Source organism: Camelus dromedarius, chromosome 28, assembly GCF_036321535.1.
Source record: "Camelus dromedarius isolate mCamDro1 chromosome 28, mCamDro1.pat, whole genome shotgun sequence".
Taxonomy (NCBI): domain Eukaryota; kingdom Metazoa; phylum Chordata; class Mammalia; order Artiodactyla; family Camelidae; genus Camelus; species Camelus dromedarius.
In genome coordinates, this window is record NC_087463.1 from 25,105,520 (window position 1) to 25,121,391 (window position 15,872).

The following is a 15,872-nucleotide window of genomic DNA, read 5'->3' on the forward strand; positions in this document are numbered from 1 at the left end:
TGCGCTGACCCTCAGCCTGCCCTCGGTGCACCAGGCAAGGTAGGAGAAGAGGGACCGGCGGGGTGATGAGTCTGGGAACAGCCCCGCCGTCCCCGCAGACCAGGAGGGAGGGAGGGGCCTGGGCTCATTGCGAGGGTGGCGTGTTTGGAAGCACTCGCCCTCTGCCACCCCCCGCCTTCCCCCACCGCTAGTCACTGTCAGTTCGTTTTCTATGTCTGTGAGTCTGTTTCTGTTTTGTAAATAAGTTCACTTGTGTCTTTTTTTTAGATTCCACATATAAGTGATATCATATGATATTTGTCTTTCTCTGTCTGACTTGACTTAGTAAGATGATCTCTAGGTCCATCCATGTTGCTGCAACAAACAGCACAGGGAATGCTCCTCCACAGCTTGTAATGACCTCTAATGAAGAAGAATATGGAAAGGAATAGATATGTGTGTGCAGTGGGCTCGCTCCGCCGTGTACCAGACGCTCACACAGCCCTGTACATCAATTACACTGCAATTTAAAAAAAAGCAGCTGCATGGCTTATAACTTCCTCTGATGAAGGCCACAGCCTCTTAAATTAGTCACTTTTACAGGCCTATCTTTAAATAAAGGCCGCGTGGGGTGCCCTGTTGCTTGTTCCAAGTGACCTGACGCAAAGGTGGATGGAAATCGGGTACCCTCCTCCCTGTCCCTAGGGAAGCCGTACAATGATGATAATGACACACACGCCCACGGAGGGAGGGCCCATCAAGGGACAGTGCTGTTTGGACCTGGTTCCCCTGTAGTAGGACCAGTGTTCACATGGGGACCGGTGACACCTGGGCAGGGCTGGGGACCATGGCGTGACAAACAGTTTGACTGGAGCCACAGAGGAAGGTGGGGCTGGCTCAGGTCCTCTTGGACCTGCCTTTATTTAAAAGGTAGTGAGCATAGAGATAGATGGTCTGCTGTCACCTTCGGCTGAGCAGCCCCAGGACACGCCTGCCCCCTTTCTGCACTTCCTTCCGTCTTGCTTAGAACTGGATGAAAATACGGACCACCAGAGAATTCTGAATAGGAGACAGGTGACGGGTGTCACAAAACTACTTTAAAGGAGTTGAAAATGTGGGGGTAAAAGTCACCATTGTCATAGTTGTATCAGCTGCTTGTTTTGTCACTCATGCCTACGTCGCCTTCGGGTGGCCGGACATGCCTTCTAAAAATGCGTCTCGCAAGATGGGAATCTCTTCAGAGGCGGTGAGGTCCAGTACCTTGCTGCTCACCGTGCGATCAGCAGCAGCAGCACCTGAGAGATGCAGGCTCCCAGGCCCCGGACCTGCCGGGTCAGGACCTGTGCTGCGCAGGTGAGCGCCTGCACAGGAAGGCTGGAGGCACGCCTCTCTGGAGTGGACAACGGCCTTGGACCCCAGGCTCTGTTCCACCAGTGACTAAGTGATCTGGGAAAGTCACTTTTCCGGGCTTCATTTTCCCACCTGTAAAATGGGCATCATTTGTCTTTATCAATTTGACAGGAAGGAGGTGAACAGTGACATTGTCTTCCGATCTGTCAAATCTGGAAGCATGTTCCAAGATGTTATAAAAAGTATGTGTAGAGGTTGAAACGATGAATATTCTTCAGTAATGACAGTGACAGCACTTTTATTCCACTGCTCAGAGAAGGAGCAGTTTTACAGCTGGGGTGACACCAGGGCTCTGTCAGCTCAGCCTCGTGCTGGGTACCTGATGTACCCGGATGTAAGTGATTCTCCAAAAATTACTTTGATAACAACCCTCAAGGAGACAATTCAATTTCCAAATGTAAATTCCAACAACATACAGAGGGACCACTATTGCTTCCAGGCCCCCAGTGAGAAATGAGGTTTTCTGCAAAGTGAGATTGTCTTTGACACTGCTGCTGCTCCTGCAAAGGGTTTTTCAATGTTAAAAGAAGCTGTTTCTATTGGGAAAGGATTTGCTCGTGTAAAGTTGAAAGTTTATGCTTGTTATGCATGAGTTCCAGGAAGACAGAGACGATGTAGAAAGACAGGAAGGCTCAATGTCATGTGGTTTTGAAGGACTTGCTTCTGAGCTTTAATTTGTACAGAGGATGAGATTCTTGCCGTGTAAACATGAGACGTGGACCCGCCGACGCCTGTCCCCACACGTACCCCCTTCACCCCACAGCACTTCCCGCTGCCAGTGTGTGTGTCTGGCCACCAGAGGCTGTCGGATTCCAAATTCCATTTCAGATGCAAAAGCAAATTCAGATTCTAGCTATTTTGCTGTGACAAACATTGTCAGTATTCTATAGGCAGTAACAGAAGTGAGTGAAATATTCTAAGGAAAAAAATACACTCAACACAGGACAATAAAGATTTCCTCTATTTGATTTTCATGATTTGATGTACAAGAATGCGTTGATAGGAGACAAGGTCTCTTCTGGAGCAATAAAGCAAAATTGTGGGCATTCAGCCCCTCATTCTGCTGAGTTTTTTTCCCCCTCAAAGGCTATGTGATACTTAGAAGTCACAGAATCAAATGATCTGGAACCCAGACTTGTGCTGGAAGAAAGGGGAACTTGAGTGGAACTCACTGTCGTGATCAGAACCATGATGTTCCTCCTGGATTGATCATCACCTCATCCAACAAAAGACACAGAACAGAGGCCAGTTGTTATTCTGTGACACTTTTAATCGGCCATCTATTGACCTCAGTAACTTACAAAAAGAGGTAAAGACAGACAACCTGGTGCCCTGGGCGGGAACCTTCATTCTCCGTGACCTTGGACAAGGCACCTACTCTTCTTGGGCCTTGCCTTCTCCATTTATAAAATGGATAGCACTCAATTGTCCCTTAAATCCCAAATTTTACTATTTAAAGGACAACACAGTCTTCTCACCTGGGAGGAGCAGAGAGTGTCCCGGGCTCCCTCCAGGTCTGCAACTGCTGGCCAGTCCCCTGGGCTCTGGCACACAGCAGGCAAGGCAAAGGCTTGTAAGCAAGATGCCGTTTACTCCCTAGACGTGCTTCTGCCTTGCCCACGGACCGGAGAGACGCCCATGCACGTCATCCCAAGACACGGTGCGGCTCTTTACGGGGAGAGGAGGCAGCACCCAGTAGCTGACAACTGATGGAACATCCCCCTGAGCACTAAGCACACATCCATCTTTCGTGCTGCGTGTTACCACCAGTCAGCAGGGTGTGTTATAATTACTGTGTTAATTTCACGTTGGCAGAAAGACACCGTCAGACAGTGGCCTTCAAGGGAAACTCTGGCTTTGGGGCCGCTGGACTCTGTACTTCTGGCTCAAGCTCCCTGGCACACAGGGGGCACATCGTGGTTTCCCTACATGGTACTCCGTGTGGTACTTACGCTACCGCTTGAGAGACGCCAGACTCGCTTCCCAAGAGTCCGTGCCTCTCAGGATGCTTTGAGCCAACGCTGAAGGGCAGCTCCACGGTGGGCAAAGCTGTCGTACGAAGGATGGATGCTAGGATGGTATTTAGACGAGGCCACTTTCAGTCTTGCTGTCACATCTCATTAGCTACTCAGATCTAGTGAAAGAATTATACAGAAGACTCAAGCCTACAGGCTTGAAATGTGCACCTTATTTGACTTGTTTTGAGTATTAACTCTCTACTTCCAAGAATTACTTGAACTGATGCATATTGGTGAAAGAGAATTTATTTTGTATGGTGCTTTTTTTTTTTTTGCCAATGTTCTGTAGTTTGCTCATGTTAACAGCAATAAGGTTCTGATATCAAACAGTTCTCCTTTTATAAGTTGAAAACCATGAGGCTAAAGGTCTACAGAAAAGTGGAATTGAAACATTAAAATGTCCACACCACCAGCAGTGATAATCCAGACTTTCACAGTTTGACTTCTGAAATATGATCAGAAATATTTAATTCTGCGCCATAACTAGAAAATTACAGTTCCAGAAAATCTAACTTTCAACCCCCCCAACAAAGCCCAAAATTAACTAATAAAGTTTGTAAAAACTTTGCCTCTAAATAAGTGTGATAAACAAATACTACTTAATAAAACAAGAGAATAGAAAGCATAGAGAAGAGTAATTATGAATCTGTCAAATCAGACCGTTTACACCCAGGCTATGTTCATAGAACTCCGGTTGCAAACCCCTAGGAAGTTATCGTCCACAGTTGATCATGCTTCGTCTTTTTCCTAATGTATTTTTCCCCCCTGAAAGTTGCATGTGGCTCATCTGTTTTTTTAGTATAAATCTAAAATATGGTATTTACCCTGGAGGTGCATGTGGTCAAGTGATCAGGAAAAATATTCTCAGTGCTGAGGACTCCTTGCCCCATTTTAAAGGAAATCCTGGATGTAGTAAATGTGCACTAATTGGGAACTCTATGAAGGGGTTAAAACATTGTCCATTACAAGTCCGGTGGCCATTATAAATGTTACCCAAATAAAAGCCAGAAACAGGAAGCCAAAAAGCAGGTCCCTACGGCAGGCATGTCTTAAATGATATCATTTGTCAAGTTTCCAGCATCTTGTGGTGGTGAACACACACAAAAAGAAGGTCTGTGTCGCACTGAGGACATTACACCCTCATTAGCTGGAATGTTCCTTAAGTGCATAATGCAAGATTTTCACTTTAATAAGCAGCAGCTCCGTGTCATCGCACTTTCATTACATAAACACTGAATGTAATACTAATGACCATTTATAGAGGCTCTGTCCTGCTCCGGAGAAACTCCATTCAGATGAAATCATAGAGTAACAGTTTATAGAACACATCATGCAAAACTTCTGGGTCATCTCTTTGCGAACTAGCCTCCGATCTTTTTCCTTTAACGCTGAAACCGATCAACAGCAGAAGTCATCATCAAAAGGACCTGAAATGACACGGTTGGTGTTTTTTGCATGCAGAACAAATCTGAAGGCTGGGCATTTGGCATTTTAGAAGTCACAGTGGAATGAGAAGGCATAGTTGGGACTCCCTTGTTTCTTGGCATGCTGACCAGAGTCCAGGCTCTCCATCTGCCCAGCCAGAGCCCTCAAGGCTGATGTGCAGAGAAGGCCACCCTGAGAACTGAGAAATAATTCATCCACCGTGATCTTTCAGCCCCGGCCCCGTCTCTAAAACAAAGACTGACAATTGCCCTGAATTATGGATGTACTTTTTCTGATATGCAATACAGTTCAGGAGAAAGGTGGTGAGAGCCTTCCACCACTTCACCTCCCATTAGAGGCTGGTCTTGAACGATAATCCCAGAAGATGAAACTGGTGCTGAACTATGACCCTCAATTTACAAATCATTTTTCAGAAGAATAATAAAAGAAGTTTCACCATCTTTTTGGCATTATCTGAATGGGCGGAATCTTCCATGCCTGTTTTCTGAGGGTAAATGAAAACCGCGTGCACTGGAGTTTCTTAGTCTGGGGAAAGACAGAGCACGAGGTTTTCAGATTATATTTTATTTTAAACTTGGGTGTTTGAAATTTTTTTTAAACATAGCTGAATTTAGTATATGCTTTCAAAACATCATAAATTTCTATTCCATAGCTTAAGGGATCCATCAGTGAAAATGTTGGTCTTTCATCTTTATTACTCTCCCATTAAAATGAAAGAAACCGGGACGGGACGCACTTCAGTTTAGAAGAAGCAATTTCGTTGGCAATGTCCTTCCTACTCCAGTCCTGACAGAGGGAGAAAGCACATGATTGCCTGGACTTCAGCCATCTATCTGCATGGGAAGCAGGTAGGCCCATCAGACAGAGGTAGGTGAGACTCACTAATACTCTTTGATGAGGGGATGTGATTATGCCACTCCTCCGTTCCCTCGCAGCCCTACTCACAAAACCGGTCCCCTCCCCTTTGTTTGTTTGTGTGTCTACGCCAGGCAGAGTCTCCTTCCGTTTTGCTACAGCTGTTAGGTCTGAAAGGGACAGATTAATAACGGAGCATCACGCTGGACCAGCTTCTCTGGTAGCCTGCACCCGTCACCCTTCGCTGTAATGAGGACACAAAGAGCCTCCCATCAGGCTGCAACCCTTCTTCATAACTCAAAAGCGTCACAGTGGCAACAGCTTCCAGTGCTATTTGTCTCTAGTGCAGTTGTGACACTTCGGCATGATCCATAATTTGGTGGCTATTTACCGTGACATTTCCCTTCAGTGCAGCCATAACATTCAGTGAAGCCATTATTTGGTCCCATTTACCATATAAATTGTATTGTTGTGCATGCATGCTAGCAGCTACATTAGGTACCTGAAAATGAGTAAATCTTGTAAAAGGGATACTAACAGCTCTTCAGCGGTAGGATTTTCTTGCTCCACAGATGGAAGGAAAGAAACATTAAATGTGGTCACCACGTTTCCTTGGAGCATCTTTAACTGCATGTATACTTACTTGGCGCGTTAGAGACACTGCAATCCAAGGCTTTGAAAAATAATCTGGTGGGCTCTGCCTTCATTAGAAAGGCACCCTGGGATGTCCGAGTTAACGATGAGAGCTGGAACAGCCTTTGGATGAGCCGGAGGTGAGGAGGCAGGCGGATTAGCTGCGGGCTTGATTCGGAGGGGGAGGGCGCAGGACTTGTTCCTTTCTTGTGTGTGACATCAGGCGGTAGTGACAAGAAGCATCCCATTCCACCAGAACGTGTGAAGTGAAACGGGAACATGGGGCCAGTGGCTGCACTCAGGCTTCCGCCATCAGAGGTAAACCACACCTTCTGTGTCCAAAGCCTCTAACGTGAAGCAAACGTGTGACTATTTTGGAACACGGCGGTCCCTCCTTGAAGGGCGCTGTTACGGGTCTCTCACGGGATGCCGTTCCCCTTGTGTGACCCGTGTTTTGCTATGTAGACCTTCACTGTGGATGGCACACACACTTCCCCCTTTTCTGTGCATGCATTAAGTCTTTCAAGTCCCCTGAAGCTCTGTCGTTTGCCTTCCCAAAACCTGGTTTCTGTCTGTGTGAGTCTTCAATACTACCTTGCTTAAGGGAAGAGAAATTTTCCACCCCGCATGGGACTCGCCAGAATGACTGCACAGAAGCTGCTGTAAGAGACCTGTCTGTAAAAGGGGCCTGTGCTCACCTAATCATTTTTTTCCCTAAAAATCTAACACAATCAAAGCCTGGGGAGAATTCCTCCAAATTTCTATTTCAGTAGTTGGCCAGTGATTTATAGAAAGAGAGAGGCCATTTCCTGAGACCAGGGGCTCTCAAAAATGGCTGACTTTGGCGCGCGCTCTCATTTGTTAACAGCTTATTAGCATAAGAACAAACTCTCCCAAAGCCAAGAACTCCTGAACCATTTTCAAGACCGATTTTAAAAATCTCATCAAGCTGAAGACATACTGATTTGATCAGATCTTGCATCAGGAATTAATTTAGGTCCCTGGAACAATAAAATCCGGAAAGACTGTCCACGAGTAAAGAACTGAATGCAAAGGTTTTACCTCTGAGCCACTGAGGGAAGTTTTATTAGCACAGTTTTTTTTTTCCCCCGCAAGGGAGGGGCCAAAAAAAAAAAAAGTAAAGAAAAGAGAAAGAGAAAAATTTCATTAAAACTTGATTTTGTTTTAAGGCATATTATCTCCGTATTACCAAGTAAAAATAAATTGATCTGAGTAATTCTGAGGCATAAAGTGTCCTTTTTCTTTCTCCTTTTATTTACGCCATTGTTTTACAGCTTACTGTTGACAGCGTGAGGTAGCTCAACTACAATTTTCCCTGTGTTTTTTCTCATGTACATATAATCGACGGCCCGGAATACAGACTCCAGGCCGGTGAACCTGCCCTCTGCAGACAGGTCTCCAAGGTCCACCTCACAAACCAGCTCCCCGCTCGTGTACATCTTAAGCAAGTGATCCATGGCGGCTCGATACTCAGAAAGATAATGGTTCAATAAGAAGCCCCGGGCGCTGGCGGATTTCTTGAGCAGTTTGGCTGGTAATGCTCCTGCTTTCACAGGTGAAAGGCCAGTCGGAGTCTGGTAGCCAGACACAAACCCAATGACTATCAGGCGCCCTTTGGTAGCCAAGGCATCTACAGCCAAGTCAAACATGGCGCCCCCGACGGACTCGTACACCACGTCGACACCTTCGGGGTACTCCTGCCTCAGGACGGCCCCGACGTGCTCGGCGTGATAGTTGATGGGCCGATCACAGCCAACAGATTTCAGAAACGCGGCCTTTTCATCAGAAGAGCAGGTTCCGATGACGTGGCACTTGGCCTTCTTCGCAAGCTGGACAGCGAACTGGCCGGTCCCCCCCGCGGCTGCGGTCACCAGGACTCTACCTCCTTCCGACAGTTCTCCGAGCTCCTTCAGGCTGATGTAGGCGGTGGTACCACTCACCAGGAGGGTGAGATACTCGGGTTTTGCTGACGGCACTGCAGTGGCAACACTGGCTGGCACCACTGTGTAGTCAGCAAAAGAGCCAGGGGCCATGTAGGCCACGGTTTGGCCAACTGTGTGTGTGGCGCTGGCGGAGAGGCCCAAGGCCACCACCTCTCCTATACCTTCGAAACCCGCGTCAAAGGGGGGCTTGACGGAAGGGTCATATCTGCCCGCTGAATAGTTGATGTCAGATGCGTTCACACCAACAAATCTAGGAGAAAACAAAACCCAAATACGTTAAGATGTTCTTTTCCTCAAGGCCTTAGATTCCGCTCAGAAAAACTCTAATTCCGGTGACTGTGGAAGGTGGCTCAGCTATGTAGCCTGATAGAATTAGGAAAAAATAAAAATAAATAAACAGTCCAGATATTCGGTTGGAAAAAAGAAATCAGACAAGTATGAGTGCAACAGTGATTTTTTATCAGAGTTTTGGTATATTTTATTCCTTCGTTAGTTTAGGAACAATTTCGTATCACTTTAAACAGCACGTTATTTATCTCACACGCCATTTATCCTCCTTCCTCTTCTTTCAGAAGAGAAAAAAAGGTCAGGAGGCCCTCTGATACACAAACTTCACTGGAGCTACGAGTTGGAAATTAATTGGCCTCTTAACAAAGACGTTAAAAACAACAGTGGGATAAAATATATTCAAAGAGGTAGACGCCTATTGATTCTGGCAACAATTTCACACTTCAGATAATAATAGTAACGACAATGATATTATTAAAGATTGATGTGATGTGCAAGGTCACTGGCTGTTCCATGTTACATGCCAGGGTTGTTTCAAACAACGTGAGCCAGGCTGCAGCAAATTTTCTTTGTGATGTAACTATGTCCAGCGTGAAAATATGCATTTTGATTAATTGAACAAAAATTGTCTCATAAGAGGAGCAAGATTTTCATGAAACATCCAACATTTTACAGTCCTTCACAGATGAAAAGGAAAGCAAATCGACACTGTATTTTTCCCCAACAAGAAGCAGAGACGTGCCTGATTAATACCAGATGATCATTTTCACTTTGGTATCCAGAGTCAATTTAATTGTGAGGCTGGTATTTTTACCAGCTTGTTTTCATCTCTGTATACCTCGTAACAAAAATATCCCGATACATAAGGAAAAAAGCTGTCTCCTAAGAATGTCAGGAGGTGGCTGAGACACATGATGGAGGACCCTAAAACTGTCATTTTCCACCTTTAGTGAAATGAAAAGATGGTGGGGTCTGGTGACAGGAGGAAAGCTGGTAAGTAGGTCACTTTAAAATAATTTATTTTTAATTTAATTTAATAAACCCAGAACTGCCCCATGCAAGGATCTACTTAATACTTAGCACTTACAAATGCCCCCCTATGATTGTGCCCGGATATGTACAACATTGAAAGCTCTCTGCTTATTGTGGGAATAATAAAGCAGGAAACTCTTTCTCTCGGGTCCGTCCAGCTGCTTTCAGAAGTTGGCATGCACACAGCCTCAGCAACATGCCACAGAATTCCACACCGGTACACCATGCACAGTAAGGAGAAGCGAGAATGATTTCTGCCGGTTTCTCATTTGGCATTTAATATCAAGATGCCTACATTCTATTGGGGGGGGGGGGGTAAGGGCTGCTATCTTTCCTTTCAATTTGCTTAATTTTCAAGGCCTCGTCTTTTGAAAAAAAAGGGCCAGCTTCCTGAGAGCATGCTTGTGGACTTCACAGAAGGCAGGCAGGGCAGAGCCCAGCAGGAGCGTCTCCCATGCCCGCTGTAAAGCCAACTCCAGGAAGGCGTCCTAGGGGTGGGAGTGGCGGGGGCGGTGGTTGCTTTAGCGGTGGGGGCCCGGGCGGATCGCCAGCCAGCTCGGGTCTCTCCGTCCAGGATTAGATTAACCCTTCCCATGGCTCTCGCCCCTCCCGTCTTGTCTCCGCTGGCTGCTGGCGCTTCTGCCTTTCCCGACTCCAGAGGCCCTGCCCTTGAGGGGAGCCCCCGCCTTGGACTCGGAGGGACGCGCCAGTGGCGGCCGGCCCCTCAGGTGCCCCCCTCCACACCTCGGAACGGGCGCGCCCTGGGGGGCCTGCGAGCGGGAAAGCTGCTGGAGGAAAACGCAAACCCGCTCCCCCCCCCCCCCCCCCCCGCCCAGGGCTGCGGCTGCCACTTCCCCGGGAGAGGCGACAGGACCCAGCAGGGCGCACGCCCACGAGACAAGCGGAGGGGAGCGGGCACACGCGCCAGAGGGGGCAGCAAGGGCCTGCGTGTGTGCGTGTATGTCCGGGGTGGGGGGCGCTCTGCTGGGAGCTAAGGTGGCTGCAACCCACAAGCGGGAGCTTGAGTTTACCACGAGGGCTTTGCTTAAAAAACCAAACCCAACATTGCGGTTGAGCCCCGGCAAGAGCTGGAGCGGTGGCAGGAGACCCTCAGTGCCCGCTGCGCGCCGCGTCCACGTCTCCAACCCCCGGGGCGCCCTCGGTCCGCCCCGGCCAGCCTGCAGGGCGCCAGAAACCGGCGCTGATGGGACCGTCTCCCCTCGGAAGTGCCTGGCCTGCCGGTGCCTGGTCGGCCTGTGCCGTCCCGCGGCCTCTCCATCGCCACGACCGAGAGGCGCGGGCAGTGACTCCCGGAGCGGGCTAGGGCCCGCAGGCCGGCGCCGGGGTCCAGGGCCGTCATCCGGGCCCGCGACCGTGACCTCGGCCTCCCTGGGCCGGGCGGGGGTCCCAGCGGGCGCGACCAGCCCACAGCGGCCCGCGGAGCTCTGGCCCAGGGGCGGTCAAGTGCCAGGGGAGAGCCGAACGCACGGCGCGTCTGAGCGCAGCGGCCGCTGGACAGAAGCCACCGGCGGCCAGCCCGTGACCTTGGCCTCGCAGACACCCCCATTTTTCGAGTCTCCTCATCCTGCCCTGCCGTCTTCTAAATCGCCCGCGTCGTCATGAAGGAACTCGATTTCCTTCACTAGGCTCCACGACCCTCGCCCTCTCCAGGGTCGCCCAGCCCCTGGTGCAGGCCCCCGCCTTTCCCTGGACCGCCGCTTTGACGCTGCGCCACCGCAGCGGCTGGTGGGGACCCGCTACCGTCCGGACGCGCGTTGGTCCTTACCTGGGCTTTGGGAAGAGCTGCGTGAGGGTCAGGAGCCCTCGCCTTCCGCTCCATCAGTAGCAAGTTCAAGAGCAGCAGGAGCAATGGGCAAGGGGGCCCTGGCTGGGGGGCCAGGGACAAGAAGGGCGAGAGAGCGAGAAAAAGAAAGACAGGCGAGGAAGGACACGCGCATTTGGAGACTCGCCTTGTACCCCCCCCCCCGCTTTAATTTAAAATACATGTTTTTAATGAGTGCAGGGTTCTAAGCGATCTGACAGGCGGATCCACTCAAAAGACTAAAGTCGAGGAACCCCAGGAAAAAGAATGGGACGGTGCGCGCTTTCCCCAAATATATACCCTTCCAGAGTCACTTGGTTTTTGTACACTAAAGCGTGATGAACCCCTTCGTCATGTTTATTGTGAAACAGGGCAGTTCTCAGAGGGGAGGGAAATGCTTTTCTCTGAACAAAAAACCAAACACGAAGACTCAAGTCCAGAGCAAAAGCCTTCAAAATACTGGGAGACAAAGTCGTCCAAACCAGAGCTTCCCTTAAAAAAATTAAGATAGAAAGAGAGAAAGAAAAGGAAAGGAAAAATGAAAGAAGAAAGAAAAAAATCTCAGCCTGGAGAATCAGCAGAAATAGTTACCCTCCCTTGAGCAACAAACGGTTTATCAAAAACGCCTTCCCCATCCCCCACCCTCTCTTCGCCGTTCCTACAAACTCTTGGCTCCATTATCTTACACTTGAGCAGAAAATGGTTAGAAATATTTGGAAACGAAATAATGTGTCACCATCTTACGAAAAAAGCTAAGAATAGCGCGCGGACTGACTTAACCGGAGGGTGTCTTTCTCCCTTTCTTTTCTTTTCTGAGGGCTGGGCATCAGCAGGGAGAAGCGAGGTCGTCCCCGGGTGTTTGAAACCGGAAGGTGAGAACTGGATAAAGGAACATCAATTACACATCCTACAGGGGTTCTGCGCGCCCCTTCTCACACCTTTCCAAGATGGTAAACTTGATTATCTTAAGTCGATGTCTCGCTTAAAAGCACTTCCCTCCCTGTGAATAAAGAACCTGTACTTTCTGTTAAAATGGAATGAGACGTGCAAAAGCTTTAACTGAAAGAAAAAGTCAGACGGAGCATAATTAAAACCTCCAAACACCTTTCCAAACAAGTGAATTTGGGCTGAATCCATTCATTCCAGAGCAGATTTTATTGTCATAAAAATGAGAAGCTCTTGCGGAAAAATTTCCTGCAGTTAACACTGTTCTGGGACATTTGGTCTAGGATTGAAAGGAACTAACCTGCAGTGAATTATTCTGTATTCTTTAAAAAAAAAAATCGGTAAAATGCCACCTTGACTGACAGTGTTTGCCAGAATAAAGGATCGTCCCACAATTTGGGGAGTAGGAGCAGATTTTCCAACAGACTAGGGAGAGGGGGAGGCTAAGATCCCGCCCCCTCCCAACAAGCAGAAAACGTGCCCCATTCTTCTGTTGAGGATTTCAAGGTAGAAGTTAGAGGTCAAGCGGTTAAGATAAATATACTGTTTATACTAAAGAGCGTCTTGGCATAAGTAGATGGAAGATAACAGCACGGATCTTAACCCAAACTGAAGAGTGTCCAACATGGCAGCTGGCGCTCCATAACCCTGACCACCGCATACAGGGACCGGCCGTGGTGACCCATCGGGGAAGGGGCGCACACGGCGGTGTGGAGTTGATGCCCTGGAGGCAGAGAGGCCGGGCCACCGGCGCTGCAGGTGGGAGCAGCCTCCACGAGGGCGGGCGGGGGTCCCAGCTCGCTGCTGCTGGGGTGCTGGAATTTCACACCTTCCCCTGCGTGCCCGGCTCAGTCGTCCCCTCCCCATATCACACTTTGTTTATAAAAGGTATTTTCCCCCCAAGCAGTCGTGGGTGTGTGTACATCATGTTCACAGTCAACAGTGTACTGCATCAGAAAAAAGCAAAAAAAAAAAACAAAAAAAAAAAAAAACAAAAAAAACCCAACCAAACAAACCCGTGTGAAACTTTGCCCGCTCAGTCTGTTTGGAGGCTTTTCAGTCCGAGTCTCATCTCAACTTCCAACATACCACTGGTGTGTTCTGTAGGTTGTGCATGAACACACACGCCCCTCTCTCAAACTTGGTGGGACGTGCGTCCTAATCTCAACAGCCTTAGCGTTTCTTGGCTTAACGAAGAAATCCTCTGCCGCCCTGTTTCCATCGATGCAAACTTTTTAAAGGACCCACACAGCCCATCTTTTTGAGGCACTCCCCGCCCCCACTCGCATCCCCAGCCTCCACTCCTTCCCACCCTTAGCTCACTCAATTTTTACGGTTCCAACAGGTTCCAGAAGTTTTACAGCGTGATCAGAATTCCGAAGTCTTACTGCAGTGTTTGGAAGGCTGACAGGAATCTCTAAAATGGACCGATTAAACGCTGCCCCGAGATGTTTAGATAAGATACTGTCTTCCAGTGCTGCAGGGGACTTAGTACTTTCTAGCACAGTTTATAACATAGTTACCACCAGAGCTTAACTCCTCCCTTCGAAAATACGCAACGCCGTAACCCCTCGGACGGGGCTGAGTAGGCGGGTGAGTCCTACTCTTGTGAAGGGGACAGAGGACCGGGGGCCGCCCGCCTGCCAGTCAGGCAGCGAGGGGACCCACGGGGCAGAGACCCGCGGGCACCGGGCGCGGCTCCGAAGAGTGAGGTCCCTTCCTTCCTGTTGCTTCAGCGGTTACTAAAGATTAGTGAGGTGGAAACACATTCAGGTGGGAAGTGTGGAAAAGACAGTCCGAAGGTCGGGCAACGACCCGAGTGTCACCTGAAGGTCTGCAAAACACGCGGGCAAATGCAGCCATGCCCCCACCCCGGCCCAGCTGCCCGGGACGCGCGCCACGCGCCCGTCGGTACACTCAGGGCACAGACAACAGTCACACAGCACTGACAACACGCAGACGACACCGGCGAGGTGCACACCAACACACCCAACGACAGGCTCCGTCATTGCGAGGCGGCTGCCAACCTGGAGCGGACAGGAAAAGCCAGCGGGGCCCCAGCCTCCTTCCTCCGAAGCACGTTACCTAAACGTCGCAGGTTGTGTCCAGGCAGTTCCTGCTCTACCCTACAGATGATGTGAACGCAGGAGCCGTGGGTGCGCGCGGGTGGGCCGTGCGGGGAGCCTCCCCTTCTGGGTCCCGTCGGTTTTATTTCGGGAGCGGGAGGGGGAGGAGGGAGGGCTGGGGGAGGGGAGGGGAATCCCAAATTAAAATAACCCTGTTACGAGGACGTTCGGTGGCATCGGATATTCACACCAGCAACAGTCACATTACATTCGCCTTCGCCAGATGGCGGCGGGTTCAACTTCCCGGGATCTCGCAAAGTCAGGCTGTGCGCCCAAGCGCGCGCCGGAGAGGGGACGCAGGCGGGCCCGGGACAGCCCGGGAGCGGCGCAGCGCGGGCCGGGACAGGGAGAGGGGGCGCGCGCCGGGCTCACCGGTTCCGGACGAGGAGGTCTCTGTCCCCGGGGAGTGGCACCGGGCAGTCCCGGCGCAGGGTGACGGCCTCGCGGAAGTTGGGGCTCAGCCGGGTCACCACCAGCTTCTGCATGGCGCGGGGGATGGCCGAGCCCTGGAAGTCCAGGAAGTGGCGAGCGTACGACATGTCCACGATAGCTCGGGCCCCAGCGTGCGCCAGCCGCCGCATGGCCCGCGCCTCCGCCTGCTTTTTGCGCCGCCGCTGGCCGGGGTCCTGCCCAGCCCGGGCCGCTCGGCTCGGCTCGGCTCGGCGCAGGCGGGCGGGCGGGCAGAGCGGGCGGGTCCGCCCCTCCTCCGGCCCGCGCCCTCCCCTCGACTTCCCCCCTCCCCACTACGCCAGGCGCCCGCTCCCCCCTCCTGCCCCGCCGCGCGCCGCGCAGGGAGCCAGTGCAGCCCCCGCGGTTCCTGGGCGCGCCACCCCCGGGGTCCGGGCCGGGAGATCGCAGCCGCCCCGGCCGCTGCTCCTTTAATCTTTTTGTTTTGGTTTGAATCTGCTTGGCGCAGACTGGCCAAGGATCCTCTCCGCCCTCCCCCTTCCTCCCGGCGCCCGGGAGGCACCGGATATCCCCACCCTCCCCGCGGTCTAAAAGCCGGATTTGACTCCTCTAAAAGGGTGAGGGGGGCGGCGAGGGGACCCGCGCGTCCCGCGATCGCTGCGGCCCAGAGCCGGCGGCAGCCCCGGGCTTCCTCGGAGCTGCTCGGCGCCCGGCGGCCGGCGCAGGCGCCTCCCCTTCCCGTGCGAAGCTTTCACTTCCTTGCAAGGTGGTACGAATCAACCCCGAGCGCGGCCAGGGCGGCGGGGCACGGCCCGAGCCCCGGGCCGGGCGCGGAGCCGGGGCCGCCAGTGCACGCGCACGAGCACCCAACGCCGGGCGGGGGGCGCCCAGTGCACCCTGCGTCCCAGGCTCTTGGCCTCCGTCCCCACAACGCTTTGCCAGCGCC

General features: G+C 51.1%; 1 protein-coding gene across 2 annotated transcripts; it reads right to left on the reverse strand.

Annotated features, from left to right (window-relative positions):
• Positions 1-7,397: 7,397 nt before the first annotated feature.
• PTGR3 (prostaglandin reductase 3) lies at positions 7,398-15,213 on the reverse strand. Of its 2 annotated transcripts, none has more exons than XM_064480441.1 (2): positions 14,891-15,213; positions 7,398-8,555 (listed from the first exon to the last, which is right to left on the reverse strand). In XM_064480441.1, exons 1-2 carry the CDS (start codon positions 15,097-15,099, stop codon positions 7,631-7,633), a joined length of 1,134 nt encoding a protein of 377 aa, XP_064336511.1. In that variant the 5' UTR covers positions 15,100-15,213; the 3' UTR covers positions 7,398-7,630. The 2 variants fall into 2 exon arrangements, with proteins under 2 accessions (XP_064336511.1, XP_064336512.1); XM_064480442.1 differs by lacking the exon at positions 14,891-15,213 and adding an exon at positions 14,478-14,542.
• Between the last annotated feature and the right edge of the window lie 659 nt (positions 15,214-15,872).

What these genes read in the sequence shown, in the direction of transcription:
- PTGR3 (XM_064480441.1), bottom strand. Translation starts at nt 15,099, where the DNA reads ATGCGGCGGCTGGCGCACGCTGGGGCCCGAGCTATCGTGGACATGTCG. An exon ending in GACCTCCTCGTCCGGAACCG is followed by an intron (nt 8,556 to 14,890) that starts GTGAGCCCGGCG and finishes GTTTTCTCCTAG; the next exon opens with ATTTGTTGGTGTGAACGCAT.